Source organism: Tamandua tetradactyla, chromosome 1 (assembly GCF_023851605.1).
Source record: "Tamandua tetradactyla isolate mTamTet1 chromosome 1, mTamTet1.pri, whole genome shotgun sequence".
Lineage (NCBI taxonomy): Eukaryota > Metazoa > Chordata > Mammalia > Pilosa > Myrmecophagidae > Tamandua > Tamandua tetradactyla.
The window spans coordinates 109,701,278-109,727,402 of record NC_135327.1 but is presented as its reverse complement, the minus strand read 5'-3'; the positions used below and the strand labels follow the sequence as shown (position 1 = coordinate 109,727,402).

Sequence of the window (26,125 nt, the reverse complement as noted above, 5' to 3'; positions counted from 1 at the left end):
AAAAATCCCACAATCACAGAATTAATTCAAAGTGGTGGTCATTTCCCAGAGTCAGAATTATATATTTTTATCTCTCTCTGAAGAAGTTAATGTACCATTATCCTATTCAGTATTACATAAAAGTATCTCCCACTTCATTGCTTTGCTTGTAAAAGTCTATTTGAGTCTGCCATAGAGAGGTCCATCAAATGCCAAGGGAAACTCGCTCATTATCAGAGATCATATTTATTTTAATCCATAATTGAGGCATCATACCATACTTTTTAAATATACCTGTTCACTGCAACACTTCCATAACCCTATATTTGTTCTTCTATCATTTTTGTAACTCTATGCTTGTTATCTTTCCTGCAATAGACATATAATATGATATATAAAATGTCATCAGCAAATCTAAAATTCACTGTTGGATGGAACCCAAGATGAGCATACTTATGAGGTAGTAAAACGAGCATCTAATTTCTACTCCTTTGGAAACTATCAATGGTTTGTGCCTATTACAAATAAACGTTTAATTATCCTTTTAGTTGAATCATATGAGGATATTTTGAAAATATATTCCTTTATGTTATACCATACAGAAATGATATTTTCCCTTCCACTACTGTTGTATAGTTATAGCTAGAGGGTACAAGTCACATATAAAATTGGATGAGATATTTTAATTTTATCAAAGCAATCTGTAAACCTATATATGAATTTCAACATCATAAATGGCTAAGGATACTTTTAAAAAGAGGGATGATAATATAATAAGTAAATTGACTTTATAATTTCCCTAAATTCTACTTTATTCTCAAAATTTTCCTTAGTGTTGAATCTCACTGATAGTTGTTCTTTCTAGAAAATGGTCTCAACTTTATCTCATGTTTTATTCAGATGAGGTTGGGGTCTTTCCTTTTTAGCTAAGTTCAGTACACAAAAAAGTCATGTTTTTGTAGCACAGCTATCCACCAGTACAACCATAATCCTAACGGCTTCTTCAGGTCGCTGTCTTTCAAAAGTCAGATGATAAAAATGCTGTATGAGCACATGGAAAGTATGTTAAGTATGCCTTCTGTGGTAATAGGTATAAATTTATTCATTGCAGTTTTTCAGAAGAAACTACTTTGAAATTTTCACAGAAAATTTGAAGAAAAAATTACCGAGCTGTCCAGGAAGCCGTTCCCATCCGTGTCATAAAGGCGAAACATAACTAGAAATAAAAGAGGTGTTGAAAAAAAGATTATGGATGAATACAAGCAATGTTAGTTTGAAGCACATTCTTTAAAATTCATTTTCTATTCGAAAATAGCTACTCAATCCCTCTCCTATTCAAAGCAATTAATTTGCAGGGTCATTTCCCAAGATCAATCAAAAATGAATAAATTAGTAAGTAAAAATACAGGCTAGCAGATTTAATTAAAGTTTATCAAATTTTGCATTATATTTCAAAGATACTGAAAAGTACTACTGTTTATTCAAACTCTTTATTATAAGATCATTAAGTGGAAACTCAAATAGAACAGAAGATTTCAGGAGTTTAGACAATCCAAGTTTGAATATTAAGGAGAAAACACAACCATTTAGGAATTACAGATATAAATTATAATTTGGAATCTTTCACACACTGTTAGGTTCTTAGTCAACCACTGCTTCCTTATTTGTCAAATGAGAATAATCACCTCTGGCGTAAGACACATATTTGTTATGAAAGTTTAATCAGGTGGTACATACAAATGTGGATCAAAAGCCTTATATCACTTTAGGAAGAGGAGCCACTGTCATTGCAACTATCACAAGTTTTGCATGCTGTATGGACATCCATGTCACTTTGGCTAGCCCACTGGCCTCACAAGGACCTCTGCCTAGTTAATAAGCACATCTCTAGCTCTGGGCTTAGACTTCCTTAGAGCCCAAAGCTGCCTCTGCAGCCCCCACCCACACCTCCCACAAGCCCCACCGAAAACCCACACTGGTCCCACATGATAAACTCAGCACCCTGGAAATCCCAGTGCCTTTCCCTGTAGGTGAGCATCTGCTTTAAACTCACCAGTCCCCACCTCCCGTGGGAAAACTCCTAGCCTCCAGCCCTGGGCACAGCAAAGGGGTAGCCCATGGGCCCTCCCAGACTGCTGCTGACCTCCCCAGGGGACTGTGCTCCCCATCTACCGCTCACTGCCCTCTCCCTCTGGGACTCTCTTTTCTCATGCATTATGAACCTTAGTTTCCCACTGTGGTGCATCTGAGTTCCACTGGGTCCCAAATTTAAAATCTAACTTAACTATAATTGGAAATAATTGTCATAACTGATCCCCAAGCAGTATGGGAGAGGAAAGAGACATGCAAGCTAAGGGATTCTTTCTGAAGGAAGATGCCAAGGCATAAAATGCATTATCATTGCAGCTTTAATGGTTTATGTGCTTGAATCTCAGCTGGAGCTCCATAGGGTAACTAATAAAGTAAGGAAAACGAAAGCATTGGCTCTGTTGCTACTGAGTTCAGAAAAGCAAGATGACAGAACTCGAGGACCGCCTAATGGCTCCCTGTATAATTCACACATCACTAGGAGACTTGGCAAGAGGCTGCAGGTGCCATTTTGAGATAAAGGAGAACAGCACAGCTGTAAAAATAGAAAAGTCAATGTTTGTGTTAGGTATGTATAATTCCTGAAGAAACTCGGTGTTGTATGTTTAATACTAATAAAGGCATTCATTTCTAGGACACAATTGTACAATAACCATGAATGGCTATCTGTAAACAAAAAATCTTTTGTTTCACTAGTTATAACTTTTGATTAGTTATAAGATGTTAAAAAAATTAGTCTCACTATCACTAAAAGGAAATATGTTGCCACTTATGACATTCAATTCCTTGTAAGATGTAAACATACTTCAAAGATTTTACATTGTGAGGGGAAAAAGAGTGTATCTAAGAATTAGGTAAACAATACTAGGTCAACTAAAAGTCTTAAGTATTTTTATTTGCAAACAATGATGATTCTCTCTCATATCTTCAGTGAATGACAATAAAATGCATCAAGGAAAATCACCACAGTGTGAATCCTAAGCATTCGAGATTCTTTAATGCATCAGCAAATGGTAAAAAATATGTTTGTAAGGGCAAGAATTCACAGGCCACTCAGAGAAGGGGTTAACTACAGGAAAACCACAGGACTTAAAGAAATCCAACTGTAGTTTTAAAATGCAAGATAGTAGTGATTATGTGAACCCTTATTAAAGTAATGACTGCTAAATCACTTCATATAGCTCCTATCTGGGGATATCTTGTGCCTACTGGTACAAGTTTTTGGCAGCATGAGCTCAAAAATATATACATGAGTGGAGTTGTATCTCTCATTACTGAGCTGCATCAGAATCATATTCTTATGTTTTGAAAACCACCACTTTATGAAGCACAACAGAAGATGAAAATATAAGCTACATTCTTCTTTATAAGGCTCACTTAAAACTGGACTTGGCACATGACTCAGCTCCATCAATTAAAAACACAGCCCCCAAACTATCAGTCATATGTTAGCTAAGCAAGAAAAAAAAAAAGGGCTACAGGGATGTTTTCAAGTTACTTTGTTGCAGATGTTTTCAAGTTACTTTGTTGCAGGCAGCCTCTGTTCCTTACGGACACTTTCCGTGGCAGCAGCAGGCTCTGTTTACTCCGGCCATCCCCTGTTTGAAAAATCTCCCAGGCCCCAAGGACGGTCAATGAGCAGGATAAGAGAAGTTCCTGTGAGGCCCCCTCCTCTAGCCGCTCATCTGCTTCTGTAAACCCAGCTTCATGCCCTTCCCGATTTAAACCAGCCAATCGTTTACCTTGTCTTTAACATCCTGTCTATAAAAACTGATGTTAACCTTTGGTTTGGGACTCAGACTTTCAGAGGCTATTTGGCTGAGCCCTATGACCTTGGATGAATAAAAACCTACTTCCTGAAACTTCGGAGCCTCAGCCCCAGTTTGTTCTGTTTTTGTGTAACATCCTTGGAGGCTTGCAGCCTTGTCTCTGGTTTTGCGCAGCATTTCTTGGGGTTTGTCCAGGATCGAGAGGCCAGTGACATTTTCATCTCCCTCACCCGCAGTGGCGGCGGCGCCCTAACGGGAGACCCAACAGACTCTAGTGCTGACAACAGGGCTTTTCCCGTCTCTCGGATCGCTAACCTCCCTGACCCGGGCACTCATCGCTGTCAGAGCCGCGATGGATCCAGGACAGTTTCTGGAACCAGGTTTCTGGGAGCACCGCCCACCTGACGGATAAATGCAAGGGTGTGTCAGTTTCAGCCCACTCGTAAAAGGCTAGGGGAGCCTGAGTAGAAGGGAAGCCTAATTACCTCCCAGAGATTCTCTGAATACTGGTCTCCAGTTGGAGGACGAGGGGAAATGAAAGTCTTCAGGTTCGGTTCTGGGAAGGGCGATACAGGAGGGGTGTTACAGTGTGTGAGTGTGAGTGTGATTGTGTGAATAAAAGGAAGTCCTGGGCCACAGGAGCTGTGCACCAGGCCGTGAGTGAGTTTGGATTCTGTGAGTTGGTGGTGATCCTCAAATAGCTCAGGGTGAGCAACCCTGAAACGGGGGGCAGCTGGAGGTTTATACTGGACCAACAAAACCAAGAGGCATCCAGCGTCCCTGCTAGGGAAGCAGCCAGACTGAATGAAGTGACAGTTTGTTCAAAACCCTTTGTTGTTTGTCTGTGAGCCCTCTCACTAATCTTTGATGCCACCAATTTGGGAGGGGAAGTCAGTAAGACAATGTTGTGGTGCATGATGTATAACTTTACAAAAACTTTTACTGATGACTGGGGAGTCAAGCTGACCCCTGGCTGACTTAGGAAGCTGTGTGAACTAAAGTGGACCACTTCTGGGGAGGATAAAAAAGAAATTCTCTTGTATTATGGCTTATCATTGCTTTGTCTTATAAATTAAAATTTTCACATTTCAGAATAAGAGGAGAACCTCTGTGTAGGGGTTTTAAAAGTTTTTTCTTTAAGAGAGTCTGTTCTGTACAACTCATGTTGCCATTGCGTGGCCTTGGTAAGAAACAGCTAAAATATGCACTCTAGCTGGGAGGATTGGCTATCCTCCCGGAAGGAGGTGTACTTTCATAAAGATATCTAGGTCCCAGGAAGCTCCTCTTGGTCCCTAGCCAATTCCCAGAGGACCAAACTGGGCCCGGTCATGTAAGCTAATTGGAATTTGGCCAGTATTATGTGAAGATATCATAAGAAAAGGAAAGGAAAAAAAAAAAAAAAAAAACTACATGCAAGCAGTTAGAGAAAGAAAAAGGAGAAACTCAGGAAAAGAAGAAGAAGAGAGAGAAAAATCTTATGAGAGAGGGAGAGCACCTCATCAGAATCTTATGCTCTGCTAGGGATCTTAACTAAGGAGACTCTGAATGCTGTCCCCAAGATTGCTGTGAATTTTTGCTAATGAGAGTTAAAATGCTGCTTCTGAAACTCCCCAGCACTTCTCTTCAGGTGTTGGTGCCATCTTATCTGGTGATGTAACTATGCTTTATTTTTTAAACTCTTTTAATTACTATCTTTTAATTATTTTCTTTAATTACTTTCCTAATAAAATCTGTTTTTATATCACTGAAGTCTGTGTTGTCCAAAAATCTGAACCAATAAATCAAATGGCCACAAATATCACATTGCCTTTTGTGTGACAAAATTGGTGCTGGAGCAGAATTCACATTTCAGCATGGCTTCACAATGGTAAAGGTCAGTAAGGCAAGTTTTAGAAAATTTGTGCAGAAAATATGGATTGTGTTCTTCTGAATATTGTAATGCATTACTAGGAACATTCTTGGTAAATTTGAAGTTGTCAGTTTCTTGTCCTTTTTTGTATGCAGAATGTTTTAGATTTAAATGTTTTGTCTCCCTGGTTTGTACTTTCTAATGCTATAAGACATTTGGGAATTTTTAAGTCAGTAACCCCTCTTCAAGATTTACTTGAGATAGACTAATAGTGGGCCATAAGCTTTGGACATAGATTAGGAAACAATGCCATTTTTGAAAAAGTCCTCTCAGCTCAAAGTAAACAGCCAAAAAATCCCAAGATGGGATGATTTACCTTACTCCTCACTTGCAAAGGAATGGGCAAAATGCACAGGACCCTGTGAAGATCGAGGGAATAAAATTAAACAGGGAAAGCCTATTCAGGTTGCTCTGTGTCTAGAAAACATTCCATTAGTAAAAGGGAAAGAAATTATTAGAGTGTTTAGGAGAGGATGGGCATTGTTAACAGAATATTGAGAAAATGTGTGAATAGAAAGATCAAGCAATCTCTGAAAAAAATGAATTATGAAAGGGAATTGCCAGAATTATAGGAAAAACTATCCATGCTTCAGAATCAAAATTTTGTTTTGGAAAGTCGAATTTGTAATTATCAGTCAGTAGCTGAGAGGGCTGCAGTCCCTGTGACCCAACATAAATATAAAAAGGGATGAGGTAAAGTGAACAAAGAGAAAGTACATATAGTACTAGCCATTGCCACCGCTAATTGGGACCCTGATAAGTGGATGGTGATGTGTGGGATGAGGAAGATGATGAAAAAAGATGAAAATATTTTAAATGACAAAGTTTTTCAGAAAGAAAAGAGTAAATATCCTCTAGAAATAGAAGCTCATACAACACAAAGGCAAAATGAAGAGAAACAGGGCAATCAGGTTACTTTCAAAACAACTTTAAAAGAACAAAAAATAACTGACACTCTTAGGCATTTTACTCAGAAAACTGGTGAGCCATTAATTACCTGGATGGTCAGAATTGCTGATGCAGGGGCTGGAGCAGTGGTGCTGGACTATGCTGATTGCATAAAACTTATAGGAATTAACACCAATCCCCCTATATAGACTGCTTTTCAGGACTAGAAGAAGTTCTAACTTGTTGACATTGGCTGCATAAAGGTGTAATAAGCAATGCCCTGCTGAAACTGTGTGGCCATGAAATAATAGATGCTGGTATACTTTGTGAAATGCTATGCAGAAATTTAAAAAGGAAGTTATGAAATCAGCAATTGTATTGGGAGAGGCCGACACATACCACCTCCTCCCTCTCAATGCTTCACAGAGAAATGCTATCATTTAGGCAGCACCTCCACCATATAAACACTAGATAATGTCTTTATTATTAGGAGAAACAGGCAATTCACTTAACAGTTTCTTAAATAAAATGGCAGAGCTGGGAGACATGGAAACTGAAATACAGGGGAAGGAAAGGCCAAAAGATATAATGGGAAATGGTTCCCCAATACTAGTAACAGGATTTCCCACAGAGACATGTTTCAAGCCCTGCTGGAAGCTGGGTCAACCAAAAAAGTATTAACATTTTGTCAAATAATGAAATAAAGAGAATGTATGAAGAAAAATGTAAGCCAAGTTATAATCATAAAGTGAATAGTGCTCCTACTCCTGGTAAGGCAGAAGACCCGTGTCCAGCTCCTTGGCATCTCTGCACCCTCACTTAATCCCTTTCTTCCAAAGGGATTAGGCCAAACCCCATTATCTTTGACTCCAAATTTGTGGCTCTCCTTTGGTTTTATATTTCATATTTTTAAATTGGGGAAGCTGTTTAATATCGAGAAACTCCTCACTTGCAAGTTTTTATCCTTACAGTTTTTTTAAAAAGTCTTGATATGTGCCATTAATTCTTATTAAAAAAATTGTATATTGATCTTTCAAATATGCATTACCTAAAGCATGTTAAGTATTCAACATTATTATGACACATTTGATTTTTATAGTAATTATATGTGGTGAAATGTTTGCTTGAAGTAATGACTTAAGTATGAAGGATATAAAGGATGTGTTTTTACTAAAAGGAAAAAGAGAGTAGGTTTGTCCTAAAATTAAATAAATGACTGTTACAGAATAAGGAAAATGTAGGACAAAGCCTGAACAAATATAGTAAGTTGCTGAAGGTTTGTGGAAAAGGAAATTATGGTCAAAGTTAGGAAAAGTTTTAGGTGAACTAAAAGGGACGGTGTTGGAACTAGTACCTGAACCCTTTAGCATCTACCCTCCCTTACATGGGGTTGAGTCAGGGAATGTGATGTGGGTAAAAGACTGGAAATAAAGACTCCCTCCAGCCTCAATGGAGCGGTCCTTACCATGTTGTTTTAGTGACCCCAACAGCTGTCAGAGCCGCGGAGATCATCGTGAATCCACCACTCTTGGGTCAAGAGGGCCACTGCAGATGACCCTGGGATGCACCCCTGATCCTGAACACCTGACGTGCATCATCCTCTAGGAGCCACTGAGCCCTGCTCCATCGCAGCCGAGATCAGCTGACCAGCCTGCGACTGAGGCCTGAAGGACCATCATTGCCCTGCTCTAGCTCACCGGAAGCAGCCAGTCAATGCACGGCCGAAGCCTGAGGAGACCTCTGAGCCCTGCCTCAGTCACCCTGGAAGCTGACTGATCTATGCACAGCTTAAGATTAAGGAATCTATGCATGGACATCCCAGCCTGCCAGATCTGTGGACTAATTGTCTTTTCTTGCTCTTTGTGTTTGTCTTTCGTTTATCAGTTTTAGTTCTCCTGGAAATAGGTCGCCTGGAGTTCTTCCCAAAAACCAACTTTACTCTAATTTGGTGGGATCCCTCTTACCCAGGTAACTTCCCCCTTCCTAGCCACTGCCCAGAGTGTGTGTCTCCATTTCTTCCCTGAGGCTAACTGTACGTCCATGTGGTGGCACTCCTCATAGCCACTTCTTTATGTCTGCTCAGCATGGCCATAAGCCCTTCCAAGGGGAATAATGCATGCCAGGCTTGCCTCAAGACCACCTATGCTGGGAAAAAGGTGAAAACTATAACCAGTATTCATGCCAGGGCAGTTCTCAGACCTGCATTATTCGGTATGCAACCTAAAGGAAGGTCTTATAGTATGCTATAATCCCATCTTGCCAGGCTCAGTAGTGCTGCTGTTTTTGCTACTCTAGGGTGGCAAGGCTATCGCCATAACCCCGAGAAAGGGAAGCAGTTTCCAAGTCCAACTGACCTTTAGCACATGTACAGTTTTACCCCCCACCAAATCCGACACCTTACCCGGTGCAGTCGTCTTCATAATGCAATGCATACGAGATCAGTGGGCAGCTCTTGGCTGTGCTGAGGTGGAGGCCTCCTGGGAGCTGGTGCCATGCAATTTGTCCCTTGCCCAAAGCTATGAGCTGGGCCCTCACAGGAGAAAAATCCTGGGTTCCCCAAAACATGCAACCAGAGGTGGGGCCCCGCCAGCAGTCGAGGAAATCCCAAGGCAGGTGCTAGGTGTGGATGCCAGGGGCGATAGGCTGTCAAGGAGACAGATCGGACCATCTTGGGGGGGCATTGCCCCTCCCTCACTTGCACACCTCACATCACCCTGCTTGGCCCTGAAGGATGGCTGGTTAGCCAAAGACAGGTAAGATTCCTCAGGGAAGGAACAATCTAAGACAGGCACAGTCGCAAAGGGGCCATCAGGCAAAAGCTTAGGGCCCATAGAGGTGGGGCACAAACCTCACCACCCCCTCAACTTTGCAGGGCCTAAATCCTGCATGGCTACCTTGTTTCCCATGCCCTGTTTAGATTGGGACATACCGACACCATAACAAGAAGAGGACAAGATATAGGTGATGCTATTGCTCACTGGCGTGGGCAAGCATCAAAGGGGGGAACGATGCAGGCAGCCTCTGTTTGTTAAAGCCACTTTCTGTTGCAGCAAGCAGGCCCCTGTTTACTTGGGCCATTCCCTATTTGAAAAATCTCCCAGGGCCCAAGGACAGTCAACAGGAAGGATAAGAGAAGTCTCTATGAAGCCCCCTCCCCCTTGCTTGGTGGAGCACTTGCTTTTGGAGGTGACTGTCCTATGCTGCCACTGCCCTGCTGAGTGAAATCACCAACTGTCCAGCACAGAAAGACAAGACGGAAAATCTCTGCACAGAGAGGCGGGTAGAGGCAAAGGGAAGGGAGAAGGGTAGCCAGACAGTCACCAGATATTCCAGGAACCCAATGTTCCAGTTCTAGCCTGTATGCAATGGCATGAGACCCTGAGTCAAATTTTGATCCACAAAAACAATGAGGAAAATAAAATGATTGTTGTTTTAACCCACTAAGTTTGAAGGTGAATTGTTAAAAGAGAAAATGGAATAACATGGATATTCATTTCACCAAGTACCATTACTGAAAGGTGGTACTTGCCCTGCAGTGCCAACTGTATTATAATCAAGTATCCATATCAGTATGGGGTAGCTTCTGGATTCTCTATTCAGTTTGGCCTATTTGTCTATTAGTGCAAAGGACCACACGGTCTTAACTACTAAACTTTGTAATACGTCCTGAAATACAATCAAATCCTCTAACTTTGTTCTTTAAGATGCTTTTCTTTGCATTTATGTATCACATTGCCCTTAGCTTTTTGTTTGTTTGTTTGTTTTGCATGGGCAGGTACAGGGAATCAAACCCAGGTCTCTAGTATGTCAGGCAAGAACTCTGCCACTGAGCCACCATTGCCCGCCCTGCCCTTTGCATTTATATATCACATTTAGATAAAGTTTGTCAACCACTTCTTCCCCCAATTGCTGAATTTCTAATGAGATTATACTGAATCTACAGATTTATTTGAGAAGAATCTTTAAAATGTTGAGTCCTCAAATCTAAACTGTTATATCCTTCACATTATTTAGATCTCTAATTTCTCTCAATAATGTTTTGTAGTTTTCTCAGTAGGTTTACTCCTAGTTTTTAACAGTCTTGTCATAAACGGCAAAAATTTTAAACTTCACTTTCTTATTATTCGTTGGTACCAAATAGAAATACCAGTGTTTTTTACATCGAACATTAAACCTGTTTCCATAGACTCTCCTTCATGTATTTTTCTTGCCTTATTGTACAACCTAGACATTATATTGTAGCCATTTTATATATTACTGTACTTGATCTAATAGTATCTTGCTCCCACTCTTCCTGTACTCCAGAAGAATTTCTTTGAGTTTCAAACTTTCTATTTGTTGTTTAAGAATTTACCATTTAAAAACTGTGGCAAAAGTCAGGCTCATTTCTATGAATTTCCTTTTTCTTACAGAATTTGACCTAAAGATCCTAAGTGCTTTCATAATTCCCAAAACTTAAATGGGTTTTGAAATAACTTTGTGTCCCAATTTTCTAGTTGTTTCCAGTAGAAGGATTCTTCTCAAAACACCAGGTCTACTATTGCTTAAAGTAGAATCCCACAATATATTTTGAATAATTTATTTTCTAAATATGTTAACACTAGTTAATGTCTGCCTAATTGACAAAAGAAAGTCAGAGAACTCTAAACTCTAGTTAATAGTAATAGAAATAATAATATCTTGCATATATTTAGCAATAATTATCATATAGCCTAAATCTTACCAAGTAAAGTCAAGAAGAAAAACTTTCCTATGCCTGGGCCATGGAGGAAAGATAGAAATTTTAAGATTTTAATTTTCAGAGTTTCCTAAATTGAAGCTGCCATGGGACTATGCAAAGCACAATAGATTAAGTACATATATAGTTTAACTTTCCACTGAAGTGCAAATAGTACAAATGGGATGAAATAGGTATAAGATAGAAGAATAACTAAAACGTAAGAGGAGAAAACAGTAACCAAATTTTAGAAGCTGGAAAACAAATGTACAAATGGTGGCTGACTCAGAAACCTGAGAAGTCTGGTTGTGGAGAAGAGGGAGAGATTTGTACAGAAAGGGTGGTAAATTGGAAAATTAATTGATAATCTTCATGGGAAAAAGTCAGACCTTCAATAGTACCATTTACTCCATGCTACAGGGTATGCAGACTCTGTTCCAGTGGAAGACTAGAGTTTTGAGCTCTTCAGCAGTCAAACCTCAAAATATCTAGGTTTAGGGTACTTAGGAATTCTGAGGGTAGAGTTACTGTATCAAAGACATGCTAAATATGTCAAAGTCTATATACTGAATATTGAGAGAACAAAATCCATTTTTTATCTTCAATGAGATAGACTTAAATATCACCTACCAATACCACCACGATCATCCTATTCAGAACTCTGAGTAATTCCTTGAAAAATAATTTGGAAGAAGTAAATAAGGCAAGCAGGGAGGGAAAAAACCTATGAATAAGAGGAAAGTTTCAATCATGAAATAAGAACAAGAACATACAAGGATCACGCAGAGAACAAGATGTATTATCCTTTAAATTAAGAGCATGATAGGAAAAGTAATAACAATATCAACAAAAAAATTGAAAGATGCCCCAGATGTGAAATGAAAGGCATAAAAGTTGAAAAGAAGATGGAATATAGGAAAAGAAAGAAAGATTAAAAAAACAAACAAGAGATACAACTGTTCAGGAGGTTGAACATCCAAATAATAGTGCTTCCAGAAAGAATATAAAGGGAAAGAGAAGTTATCAGAGGAAAGAGTAAAAGAATAAATAAAGAACATTAGTTTCCAAAATAGAATTGTGGATGGAAAACAGTTCCACACTGAGACACATCATTGTAAAATTTCAAAACAAGGAGGAACAAAAAGATGCAAAGAGCTTGCAAAGGGGAAAGAAGCAAAACTATAGATCTTATACAAAAGATAGAAAATTAGTATGTCATCAAATATTTCACCACATTGGAGTTAAAAAAAATTGTAAAAGGCCTTCAAAATTCTCAGAGCATATGATATCCAAATAGAATTTTATAAGCCATACTATGAACAAGAGTAGAATAAAGTCACTTTCATTTCTACATGGTCTCCAAATTTATCTCCCATCTGTCCCTGCTCATGAAGCTACAGAAAAGTATAATCTACCTAAACAAGAGCGAGCCAAGAAGGAGGAAGGTAACAGATACAAGAAACAAATGACACAGAGAAAAACATAAAGAGAATCCTGGGGATGAAGAGTAGGAGGAACAAAAGGAAGAGTAGGAGGAAGAGACAGTGAAGAGTACAAAGTAGGCTAAGGAGGAGATGAAATCAAAGAAAACAGAGGAGAGGTAAGGAAAAAAGGACAGGGCAAGGGCATGAAGAGAAGTAGTACTAAGCAAATTCTAGTTACCCTGACAGTTTGGTGAATGTGAGATTATATTAAGGTGGAGAATTGGCAGATTGATTAATCATAGGAACAAAGAAAACTAAGCAAATAAAAGAGAAAAGGCAATTATTATTATGTTTTACATGGGCAGGCACCAGGAATCGAACCCGGGTCCTCTGGCATTGCAGGCAAGCATTCCTGCCTGCTGAGGCACCGTGGCCCACCCAGAAAAGGCAATTATTAACCCAAGGTATAATGAAATTTATTTGGCTTGTTAAGACCATAAAATCTTTCATTTTTGAAATTATGTATATGGATAATATTTATAAAATTAATATTTAATTTTAAAAGACTGTAATGAGAATATTTCTCCTTAAAAATCTGTTGAATAAATTTAAAAATAAAGTCAGGTTCCAAGGTCAAGTGAATCACTGAATGAATCAACCTTATTTTTAAATCTAACATAAGCATGTAGATTTTTAGGTGCAAAAATAAAAACCCAATATTAAAATCATTCTGTCAACATGATAACTTCCAAGGTGGGTATGAGTTAGAAAGTTTCAGGTGAATTTAGCCTAGTTTTTTTTTTCTATTTTTATGCTCTTGTAATTTCATTTTATATAGAAACTATTATGTGCCCACACATGCATTTATTTAAAAGATCAGAGAAAAGGCATTTATGCAATATGAGGTTAATTCTTATGTCACTAATTTTTACACTTTCAAAAGATTTTCCAAAAAAAGACTTTCAAGTGTCTACTTATCTATTTTATCACTGAATATCCTTCTGTATCCTTTAAGAGCACATGGAAACCCTGGTGTTTTTGCATTTTCCATATGTTATTCATATGTCAACAGATTTTTATTAAACATTAGAAAGTACATATTTTAATGGGTGATAAACTGAAATGTCTTCAATTCAAAATATTTATTATTTTATGTATTTCAAAATCTACCAAATAAACTTACAGGCAAAAATGAAAAAAAAAATAGCAGCTTTCTAAAATAAAAAAGAACATTATCCAGTATGTAAGAAATCCTGGATTTTAATTTCAACTACATAAATTGGTGGTATATTCATTAATCAGCCTCACAACTTTATTTTTCTCATTTTTTAAATATAGGAAAGTTGAAAGATGATCTTTAGTGTCTACCTAAATGTTAAATTTCAGAGGTTCTAAGATTATAGCCATATAATACAGTACTTTTCACATACAGGTAAGTCTTCATTATCTCCCTGTCAATTGTTTACTTTCTGGATATTTTCCTATTCATTTCTATTCAGAAGTACATTTCAGTAAATGTGAGTTAATTTAAAAATTATTCCACTTAAACCATAAATGAGTTGATAAACCTGAATACATATGCATCTAGAATGCATGTGAAAGTCAAAGTACTAATGAATTTGGTATTATTTAGTTTCTTAAATGATTCACATTATTTTTCTCAAACAGCCATTGACTACAATGCAGTTCAAGTCAACTTTTATTCATTGAGCATTTACTTGTTGAAATACACACATAAACACCACACAGACACACAGGCACACATATGATAGATGCTGGGGTAGGTGGTTATATGGAGGTCTAGGGTAGGACTATGGCAAGCAAAGTAAATTTGATTAGGAGACCAATGGAGAACTCATGACATGAGCTCAGTCGCAAAGGTAAACTGGACTGGACCAGATATACAGATAAATATCGGGGAAATAATACTCCCAGAAAATGTACAACAATAGCAAAGGCAAGAAGTTGGAAAATTTCAGTTTGGTTGTTAAAAAGTAGGCCAATATGACAGGGACTTGTGCATATGCACAGAAGTCAAAGCCAAATTGGCAAGTTGGCAAGGTAGGTTAGGACCAAATGTGGACCCAGTTAAGTTTATGGATGCTAAATTAAGGGATTGAAAGTCTATGCATTATTCAATAGGAAACTATCAAAGGGACACTTTTCCCTTTGAGTCAGGAGACTCTTTAGAAGGAATTAGTGTAGAAATTGAGAAGGTTTTAGATAACATGAGGGGAATTTATGAGAATTCCCAGCTAGTGAGTCAGATGATTAAATAGGTCAATATTTGGAGAAGCAAAGCACTTGGATTAATTTCTGGCCACGACTAATGGTGATGACCAGAAAAGCATTGCAGGCACTGAACGCTAGCTGATGATGTCTTGTGTAGAGCTATAATCTACAGAATTGTACTTCTGTTCACTAAAGCTCTGAGATCTTAGTTGAAGAGCAATTGATTGAGTACCACAAACTACTCAGATTAAGATTTATTTTTAGGTAGGCTGCAAGAGAATGATATTGGAACAAAAATTGTGAAACTAAGTACGAAAGAATAATTGACCTCATGGATTATGGGCTTAGTCTATATTTGAAAGGCAAGAGGCTAAAAGACTGGGCAAATTCAGGAGGTAGTGAAATGGTAAAGGAACAAGAATTCCTAACATATCTTATTTATTTCATTTAATAAACGCTTATGAGAACTAATAAATGTGAACAAATTTATGAGTAAATATTAGTTAATTAATATTAATTAAGTCATAGTATTTTTGTGAGATGGTCATTAGCATTATTCCAACTTAGAGTTGAAGGAAATGAGGACTATAGAGGTTTTTAAAATATACACAAGCTCACTCAGGTAGCATAATCGAAGCTAGGATTTGCCTTCAATCAGTGTTTATCAAGAGTCCAGGGCCTTAAGTATTGTGCTATGCTATATTTAAATTAAAAGTATGAGAGTATGAAGTTAAATGAGCATAGACAGTGATCAAAGTGAAATATTAGAGTTTTAAATTTTAAAATAAGAGCAGTTCTAGGAAGTAGCAAGGCTTTGGGTATTGCAACAGAAGTAGGTAGCTGAAATGAAATGGAGGAGAGGCCCAAGGATTTTAGAAAGACAGGGAGACTAAAAGTGGAGTGTGTTGAATGGCTCCCCAGAAAGTATTGTGGTGGCTCAAAGGTAATGGCAGGCTTAAGGTGGAGAAGAAAAATCAATCCTGATACCATGTCTATCCAAATCTATGCATATCCAGGAGGGTTGAGAGCCAACAGTAACAAGGAAAATAAAAATGGAATTTCCCCCATACCTCCAGCATGCACACACACACAAACACAGACACACATGTAATTTCCAAGGGTGTATGGGAGCAAGAGAATAAACACTTCCTACCTGAAAGACCTCAGGGCAGGCAAAGTCCTTAGAGAGGAATTAAATTTGGGTTAAGGAAAACAAGTTAAAGGAATGGCCTTGAATCAGTGTGGAAAATTTAAGGGCTTTTGTGTGTTAGCATCTTATCAATGGAATACTCTTTATATTAAACTTTGTGGGAAGACCTGGCAGAAAAGATAGGAGGGAAGATGGGAAATGGGAGGAAGTACTGAAGAGATTTAGAAAACATTATTAAAAAAAAAAATTCCTTTTACAAACATTTAAAATAATGTGATTATTTTTTCTAATATCCATGGTATAAGAACTTACAAAATATTGCCACCATTCATCAGTTCCAAGAAAAGTACTTCTCATTTCAGAAGTGTGCATGTGCACATTTGTGTGTTTCATCAGACAGAAGCCACTGAATAAACCAATGTTTTTTTAAAATGTGGTCCCAGCACCAGCAACATCTACATCATGTGAAAACTCCTTAGAAATAGGCACTCTGGGGTTCTAGGCCAGATTTACTGAATCAGAAACACTGGAGATGGGGCCAGGCAATTTGTGTTTCACAAGCCCTCCATGTGTGCTAAAGATTGAGAACTTCTGGCCTATTCCTTTCTGCTTATATTCATTATATTACTGGGTTTTTTTATTTGTTTGTTTTGCTAATTTTAATGTTTTTTTTTCCTGCTTTTCTTTCTTCAGGTTTATATAGCATTTAAGAAATTATATTCCTTTTGGAAGTAAGTACATATTAAATTAACCACCATTAAATGTTCTCTGAAGTCTTTATGTGAAATAAAAAGATTTATAATCTGTAAAAGAATATATGACTATTAGGAATAGGTAAATATGCAATTATAGAAGATAAAAATGTGTGGTAACTTTCCCCTACATGGGACATGACTCCCAGACACGACCTGACCCTACCACTGTGGGATCGACAATACCTTCAGAACCAAAAGGGGGAAAAGAAATACAACAAAATAAGGTATCAGTGGCTAAGAACTTTCAAATTGAGTCAAGAGGCTATTCTGGAAGCTATTCTTATGCAAGCTTCATCTTTAGATGTTGCTAATTGCCATGGCTTACCAAACCCCAAACAACACAATTCCTGTTAACCCTGAAGAACACCCAGGGCTCTGAGACGCTACAAAAGTTACACCCACTAAATTTACTTTTCAGAAACCTAAAACCTTCAGATAATTCCTGAAGGATAGGAAACAGATATTCCTGAAACCCAGATGTCTCTCCAAGAACATCAACCAGTTCCATTCCCCATCCCATATTGTTTACATCCCTTTTCAACATGAAAAAGTTAGAATGGGCATAACCCAAATATCTCTAAGAATGTGGAGAAGGATTGAAGGAGAAGCAGCAGTTATAACAGAGAAGTTAGGATTTAACGAAGGAGTATGAATACTCAATCATTATATTCATATTTCTTTTTTGTCTCCAGAGTCTTGGAGCATCTAAAAGGAAGAACCTGAAATTGTGGAACTGTAACTCGTAACAAAATTTGAAATCTGTCCTATAACTACTTGTTAAAATGTACTTTGAAATTTATTGCTTGTTTGTATATATGTTATATTTCACAACAAAAATGTTTAAAGAAACATTAAAATATTTTTAATGGAAAAAATATATGATAAATTGCCAGGAAATCAGCTGAAGGAGATGGTTTATGATATAATTAACTGTGTGGGATTTGGGACTTTAAAAAAAGTTCCAATTGTGCGATCTGCTTTGAGAACTGCTGAGTTAGAGAAGAGGAATGGAGAGAACTAGAACATGTTTGGGATGTAGGAATGACTTAATGTGCTTCTAAGACAGAAATTCAGGTGCTCTGAAGTATCGGGTGAAAATCAGTGAGGCCAAGCTGTAATGTCTGCTGATACGAGTGCAAAGAAATGGTTAAGGAAAGAGGAAAATGCAACTCAATCTGGTGTATACTTGGAAAAAAGCTGGAAATCTCAAAGAACAAACAGAGGGAAGTGGGTTGTAGCCCTGAAGGAAGGTGAACAGCAGGTCAGTTTTGACATGATTCTACAAGTGTCTTTGAAGGATACGTAGGTTAACATTCTGCCTGCAATTGTGGACAAAGCCTACATTGAGTCATGGTCTCACATTGAGAACTCAAAAGCACGCTTCTTAGGAACTCAACCTTAAAAACAATATACTTCCCGTTGACCTAAAAATAATTAAACTGCAACACCAAAGACGATTTTGGTGTAATACAATCATCCCGAACATGGAATTGACAACACCTGAGCAAACCTTCTCTCTGGCTATCACTTCAAAAGGAATTCACTGAATGTTAATATTTATCTTGGAATGACAGAAATTCTGTAGGTTCTTAGGAATAATAAATTTTTTATTAAAAAATTTATATTTTTTTAATAAATTTTTTCTTAGGAAAAATAAATCCTTAAATGCAAATATTCAACATTTATGTATAATAATAAACATGTATTTAAAGAATGATGTTAACATGGTTTATTCATAATTTAAGCAACTGTGGCTCACTCATATTTTGGTAATTCTTTAGTAGTGAATAAATATTATCAACACAAGTTAGTATTAAATTTAACTGAATGTGTTTTCTAATCATAATTCTGAGACATCACAAAGTTCTCTACTTGGTTTAGAAACATTAAACTTAGGTTCATATTTTCATTAACATTTCAGCAGCAAAATTTTTAATTCATCTTAATGATATCTGGTATAATCAAGTTAAGCATATTATTGAATAAACCACTAGCCCTGAAATTTAAAAGGCTTTTGGATATCTAATAGATTATCAAATGATCAGGCTTAGAGTAAATGTTTGGAAAATATTTTCTTCCAGTGCAATGAATACAGCTTGCCACAAGAGAGAGCTCAGTCACTATTTGTTATTAAAGAGAATTGTTTACTTTGAACAGACAGAAATCCTCTATAATACCTGACATACTGTAGAAGAAACAAAACTTTTGTTTAAGCACTTATAATTTCCAGTGTCAAGTCTTATAAATTAAGCTCTCATGTTTGGCCTTTAAGAAATCATTTGTCCCTGGCAAAGAAAGTTTTACTGCTGAAGGTTTCACGAGAAAAGGCTCAAGGTTTCATGTTCACAGACTATCTCAGAGAAAAGCCTCCTGTGAGGCTAATGGGAAAGCCTCTTCACATATGAGAAATAAATGCTGTTTCAATATAACTCATTGCATATTTTCCGTTACCTCAGAAGAAGTGAGGTGAGAGAATTTAAAGATAAGAATTATGTGGTGGACAAACATGTTTAAGAAAAATCTGATAATAAATGGAACTTGATAAAAAAGAACCTGAAGTTGATAGATTATGATTATACATGAATTGTCTGATTCTTGATAGGAAGAATTCTTTCTTGTTTGGTAAGGCCACTTTTCTTAAAAAAAAACTGGACAATAGTACTATATAAAATTAAAAGTTCATCAATAGTCTCCACCCCTGCACCCAACTGTGGTAAATATACTGAATTAAAGGAACACATACACTCAAGTTTATCCTCTGGCCTTCCTCTTTCAAGGAGAGACAGGTAGCAGACGATGTCCTTCAAATGGATTACTTCTGGGGAACAAGTATTTGCAGGAGAAGTACGGGGGGGAGTGATGGCACCTTTGCTCATTCTCAGACCTGAAAAAAAAACATATTTCCATGTTGTTAAAAAGTATTCAGAGTCCTCTCAAACAAAAACCAACAAAGAAAACAGATCAGGCATAGGCTATGTAGAGAACTATACATTTCCTGAGAAGAGAATAACAAAGTTCTCTGGAACTCCAGTATAGCAGAGCTAGGTGTTATTCGATGGTCACTTTTTGGAATCCAAGGACACAGGATTGTCCTGCCTGCCCACCAAAGGGTGTTAGGGTGTCAGTGTAAGGATTCTATTACAAAGGGTGGTTGTAGACAGATCTGAACACATAGGGAAACACTTTTCTACCTCACTTTTCTCTACTCAAGATAGTGACAGCTATAAATCAGCTGGGAAGATAATAGAATGGCCTTTCATGACAAATTGAAAAAGAAAAGTGAGTCTGTCATGATATGATTTATATATTGATAATCAGGGTCCATTCACAAAAATAAGTATTTATATCAAATAGTTCCCAGCACCATGAATAAGACATCTTTTCTGCCATCAAGGAATTTGCCCATGAATAGGAGAGAAGAGAACATAAACAAAAATCTGGATAAATATGAGGGACTTTTAATTAGAGAGGTGAAAACGTGTGACTGTAGTTTAAGTTGGGCCTCACTTTTTCTTTAAAGCCCATTACTTTGCATGTTCCAAGATAAGGGTAGAGGATTTGAATATCAAGGATTTCCAAAGGTTGATTATTGCTGGTTATCTGCCTGATAATAATTTAGTTGAAACTTATTCAAAATAAATGATTATTTCGATTTGACATAATTTTTCATTTTATAGAGAAGCCTCTAAAAATTAACCCCTAAGGTCTGACATTCCCTAACAGCTCTACTTGACTGCATTGTTCAAATACCTGTCATCACCTCTGACAGTCTCAAGATTATCAGGTATAAATTAATACTTTATAAAATGTCATAGGGTAGTTTTATCATTGGCTATCTTTACTGGTCATAAAGGTGCTATTTGTTGAGTGTCTAATATGTGCTTTAACATATACTATCTCATTGAATTCTCAAATTAACCATATGAGGTCGATTTTATTATCCCCAACTTAACTGTTGAGAAACAAGCTTATAGAGTTTACTTTTCCAGAGTTTCCTGCTCAGCAAAACCAGCCTATCCTCTTTACTCTACACTAAGTTAGAAAAAAAAAATTGTATCTTAAATCATCACATACACACACACTCGTGTGCACACAAGTAGTAGGTTTCACAACTGGCAGAAGTATTCTTTTTCTATTTTGCCTATTCTGTTCTATTTCATTCTTAAAATGCTGTTACAGATATTTAAACTGAATTCACTATCCACTAATGGGTCATCTTTCTTACACTCTTTCTTCATTTTCTTTAATGAAGTTTTACTTATTTTGGATATATCTCTATGTATCACATTAATTCTCCTTTTTATAAAGTGACTGATAAAGACATGATATAAATAATCTTTCCTCTTCACAGAAATATCACTGTACATCTAACACAAACTAATAGTTATTTTTGTAAGCCAAAGAAGGAAGAGAATTGAAGATAATCTTGAGCGTCAAAAAAAGCTCTAAGTAATTCCAACTTTCCAACTAAAGTTTAGCCAGCTGCAGAAATAAACTCTTCCAACTCAGGAAAAAATCATTTTGGGGCAGGCCACGGTGGCTCAGCAGGCAGTTCTCACCTACCATGCTAGACACCTGGGTTCGATTCCTGGTACCTACCCATACAAAAAATTTAAAAATTAAAAAACAAAAGTCTTTTTGGTGCTGACCCTTAACATAACCATAAATCCCAGACTTGAAGAACATAGTACTTGAGTTACGGTTTGGATAAACTATGACCTAATTCATCTTGCCTGCTGAGCTAATCCTTTTTTTGAAGATTTCCTTCCTTTGTTGCTGAAATTAATCAACTTGATTTAACTCCTTTATACAAAAACACAGCAAGAAAAAATAGAAGAAAGAAAATGATGTTTGAAGGAATGCAAACATATTACACATTTTCATTTATTTAGAATATTTTTTGATAATTTTCATTTACAAAACCAAGGCGTTTGATATAAAATTATGTTTTCATAAAACAGAATATGGGTAATTAGAGAATAAGAAGACCACAGAAATTTCTCTTTTGTCTTTCCTGTATGCAATGTATATAATAAACCTTTATACATTTAACTCTACTTTTTTAAAGCAAGCTATTACTGTACTAAAATGGTTTGCTTGACAAAATAAGTAAATATTTTCCACTTTCTGTTCATGACATACACTCTATCACGCATTTAATTATGTCTTAGTTTTTCATTTAAAGGAGTTTAAAGTTTATAAAAAATGAAATTATGGGCATATATATAGTTCAGTAAAGAACTAATCAATTCATCCTCAAGAATTCTTCAGATTCAATTATAGCAAATTTGAGAAGTAAAGTACATAGTTTCTGCAATGATTTATAGGGTGCACCAAAGAAACAGATAAAAAGTCAAAAACCATTTTCATGATTTGTCATAACAAAAATTGTGTAGAACTGGACTTACTGATGAAAAATCTCACAGGCTAGCTCCTGTCCCTTTTTTTCCCTTATTAGCCCACTTTTGTTATGCAACCAAAATGCTTCTTTCGAAAATGTTTAGTTTTCTAAAAACAGGACAAGGGGGTGGTGCAAATCTGTCTTCAAGGGGTTATTTTTACACACAATTATGCCTTTATGAGGTGGTGGTTGTTTTTTTCTCCCTTTTCCAAACTCTGGCTCCAAGCTTCCGTCACCTATTTTTCTCCCAGTTCACTGTCCTGAGAAAAAGTCATATTCCTTTTTAAGCAATTCTTGCAAATTGTTACACAGAAACACAGAACACCGTACAAATGGCAATCCAGAAGTTACAGCTCCTCAGTGAGATGGTAAACACAACTCTCTATTATTCTTTAGCAACAATTGCCTCTGATGAAGGGGCTCAAAAATCTGCTTCCTGTTTACAAAGCCCATGTTGACCCACCAGGTTATTTATGTCAGTCTCTCCTTAGAATTGGACCTGAACAACAAGAATCTAGGAAAAACAAAAGTGTTTCTTTTGACACAATTGGCAATATTTATCTCTGAAGATCTTGTAATTTTGTGTCACCTAATTTCTAGATTGTCTAACTTGCCCAAGATTATCTTTCTTTAAATATTTTGTCACAGAAGTGAAGCAAACACATATGTGGATGTGTATACACTATATGTGTGCAAAATACACATATATATATATATATATATATATACTCATGAACCAATAAATATCTATACATATATATTACAATGTAAAAAAGTACAAAATAAAAATAAATGAAAAAATAAGCACTGAAATTAAGATATATTTCTTTTATTGAGTAATTATTTTTTAGTTCAAGAGCATTTTTAAAGTTTTATGGTGATACCAATTTTATAAATAAATATATATATATACATATATGTACATGTGTATGCATATGAACATTCTTCTCTTTGAATTTAAAAAATAAATAATCGGCATTAGTCAAATTGAAAATTAACCCATATCATCATATTTCCCAAACACATGACTTTAATTGTATTCCAATACCAACCTTCCACTTCATGAAATAATAATTTCAAAAGTATTGCGTTAGATATCTTTAAATTCCAATCTCAAGGTTTAAGTAACTGCAAATCAGTTTTGGGTATATGCTAAATAAGTGCATTTTTTCCAAACACTTGGATTTCAGATAATAAAAACTAAAGAATTATTTCCAGCTGTTTTCTTTCACATATTTAAATGAAATATTTAAAACTAATAACATGAATTGCATTTCAAATATGTAAGACAATGAAAAACACTGGCAGTGTGGCTTTCCCACTTTTTCCATGGTTCAATTTGCAGAAATTTATCAGGCTTATGAAGTAATTTATTTTATACACATAAATGCAAATAAATATTTAGGGCCTTTAATATTAGTCATATAAATGATTACATATGCAATCTAAAACACTGGAAAATAATCTATTCAAGGAATAATGGTAATGGCTGGCATTTATTGAGCACTTTTAGTGGATCCCCATACTATTTTAAAAGATGTACACGCATTACATTTTTTGAGTCCCAAAATACCAGGTAAAACAGATTCATTATCTCTGATCTTACATTTGAGAACATTGAAACAAGGGCAAATAGAGCAGCCAAAATATAAGCGGCAACCTGAACTAGAATCTTAGACTTAAGCATGATTATGTGGGACTATGGATAGCAAAATAGAAAGATGAATCTGTCTCCTTCCTCTCAATAAATGAGCTTTTGTTTCAAGAGTCTGGTTTTTAAGACTCTTAATACATACATCGATTAATTATAAACCTTTGGCGGGAAATGAGAAATCTTAACCATGGCTGAGAGCTCTAAATTTTCATCATCTGTTTGGACCATACTTCGGATCATCCATTATAATCCATGTGAGTGAGTGCTCTACCTTGGTGCATATGTGTTCTTATGTGCACCCATATGTATACATAATATACATACTTATCAAATCTTTATAAGCAGAAGCTTATAGCAAAGTAAATTATGAATTATTTTTCTTTTAGCTTATCTGTGTTTCTAATGGCTACACAATGAGCAAACATTACTGTACTTAAAGCCAATAACTGTTTTTCTCAAACTATTATAAAGTGAATTGAAATTTCAGAGAGATATATTATATTTTAATATAAAGTAATTGGATTTCTATTCTCTAAATGTAACCTTCTCTTTTATCTTACAAACCTCTCAGTTAACTAACATTATGTGTATGTATGTGTATATATACACACACACACACACATATACACACACAACAACTGCTGGCCAGCTTTGTTTCTCTCATTCTAAATTTGGACAATTGGCAATCAGTTTTTTAACCTATTTCTTAGACTTTCTATTAGTACTTAAATTTAATATTGATATTAAGATATTAATAATTCTATTTTATTGTCATTATATCATTCCAGTTGGTATAGGTAATTTTAAAGTTTGGTTCTACCAACTATTGCATCATGCATTCTTTTGGGGATATACCTTTAAATCTAATATATATATATACACAATTAGATATAAATATATAGAGAGAGGTATATTTATAGACTATATAAACTTTTTTTAGACAATATAAACTTTATAAACATAAATGCAAATAAATATTTAGGGCCTTTAATATTAGTCATATAAGTATTTGTCTAGACACAAAGATAAAGCACTGAACAAAGCAGATGGAAATTCCCATTTCAATAGGTCTTTCATTATAGTGGATCAAAGCAGATACCCAGGATCATTGTGTGTTTCTTTCCTAGCTAGTAATAGCAATTTTTATAGCCTATCATAAATTAAAGGTTACAATTGATTTAGGCCTCTGCACACTACTGAAGATGTTATTTGCCTTTATTACAATCTCAAAATGTAAAAATAAATATTCTTGAAAATGTCAGCTTAATAAACTTAAGAAGATAATGCCAACATTTAAAATGCAATTATTACACAACTGAAAAAAGACATTAAAAATCTTTTTCTTGGATGAGAAATATGAGAATAAATTAAAGGTAGAAAATTTGAAAACCAAAGATAAACTTAGGATATTCAGGTGGAAGAATAAAGCCCTTTACAACAAAGTCTAATATATTCAAAATCATTCAATAATTAAAGGGTAAATGTGAGGAGAACCCTTCATTTTCTTTCCCTTAATTTTACCTATTAATGGATTAAAAGTTGTGGGTTTATCTTTAATTGGGGGAGAATGAATTTCTTAGTGGTATAGAATATCTTGTGGATTACTACTACTCATAGTAATAATTAGAAGTTTGAAGTTGGTACCATAAAGGTACCAAAATTATAATGGTTGAAATAAATAACTGTTAATTGACCCATGGGTAAAAATTATTTTATCGCTTCTGGAACACTTGCCCATAGGTAGGTGAGCTGCACAGATTATAATCATAATTATTGTAACAGTTATAAGTATAGCAACATTAATAACTGCCTCTACATATTTTAAATGCCTACTGTGCCAAGAATTTTCCTATATCACAATCATATAAGTCCCATACTCTGTTCAGTTACTGTTTTTCTGGATCTTCTGCCCTTGATTGCATCCTGGAAACTGAAGTTAGCTTAGCAGCATCAAAAGACCCAGTAACCTACTTCACATTATAAAATATATATATATGTCATTTAATATCCTCAAGACAATCCTAATAAGAGCAATAGTTTCTTCTCAAAACAATTAATGAAGTACATCTTTTGGCAAAAACATTCAGCAAAAGGTCATTTGGCAGAATATTTTCCCAAAGTTTCAAGTAACATGTTTGCATTTTACAGCTTTCTATTTT

The 26,125-nt window shown here is 35.9% G+C and overlaps 1 protein-coding gene across 11 annotated transcripts in view; it reads right to left on the bottom strand.

Moving 5' to 3' along the window:
• DGKB (diacylglycerol kinase beta) overlaps positions 1–26,125 on the bottom strand; it is an 802,099-nt gene that overhangs the window by 504,078 nt on the left and 271,896 nt on the right. For 10 of the 11 annotated variants that reach the window (XM_077122452.1, XM_077122491.1, XM_077122515.1 and 7 more), the window contains 2 exons: positions 19,655–19,795; positions 1,146–1,195 (listed from right to left, as the gene is read on the bottom strand). In XM_077122452.1, the coding sequence (XP_076978567.1) occupies positions 1,146–1,195; positions 19,655–19,795 (191 nt within the window). Of the gene's footprint in view, positions 1–1,145; positions 1,196–6,061; positions 6,081–19,654; positions 19,796–26,125 lie in introns of those variants that run through there. The other variant, XM_077122529.1, reaches the window with a different exon arrangement.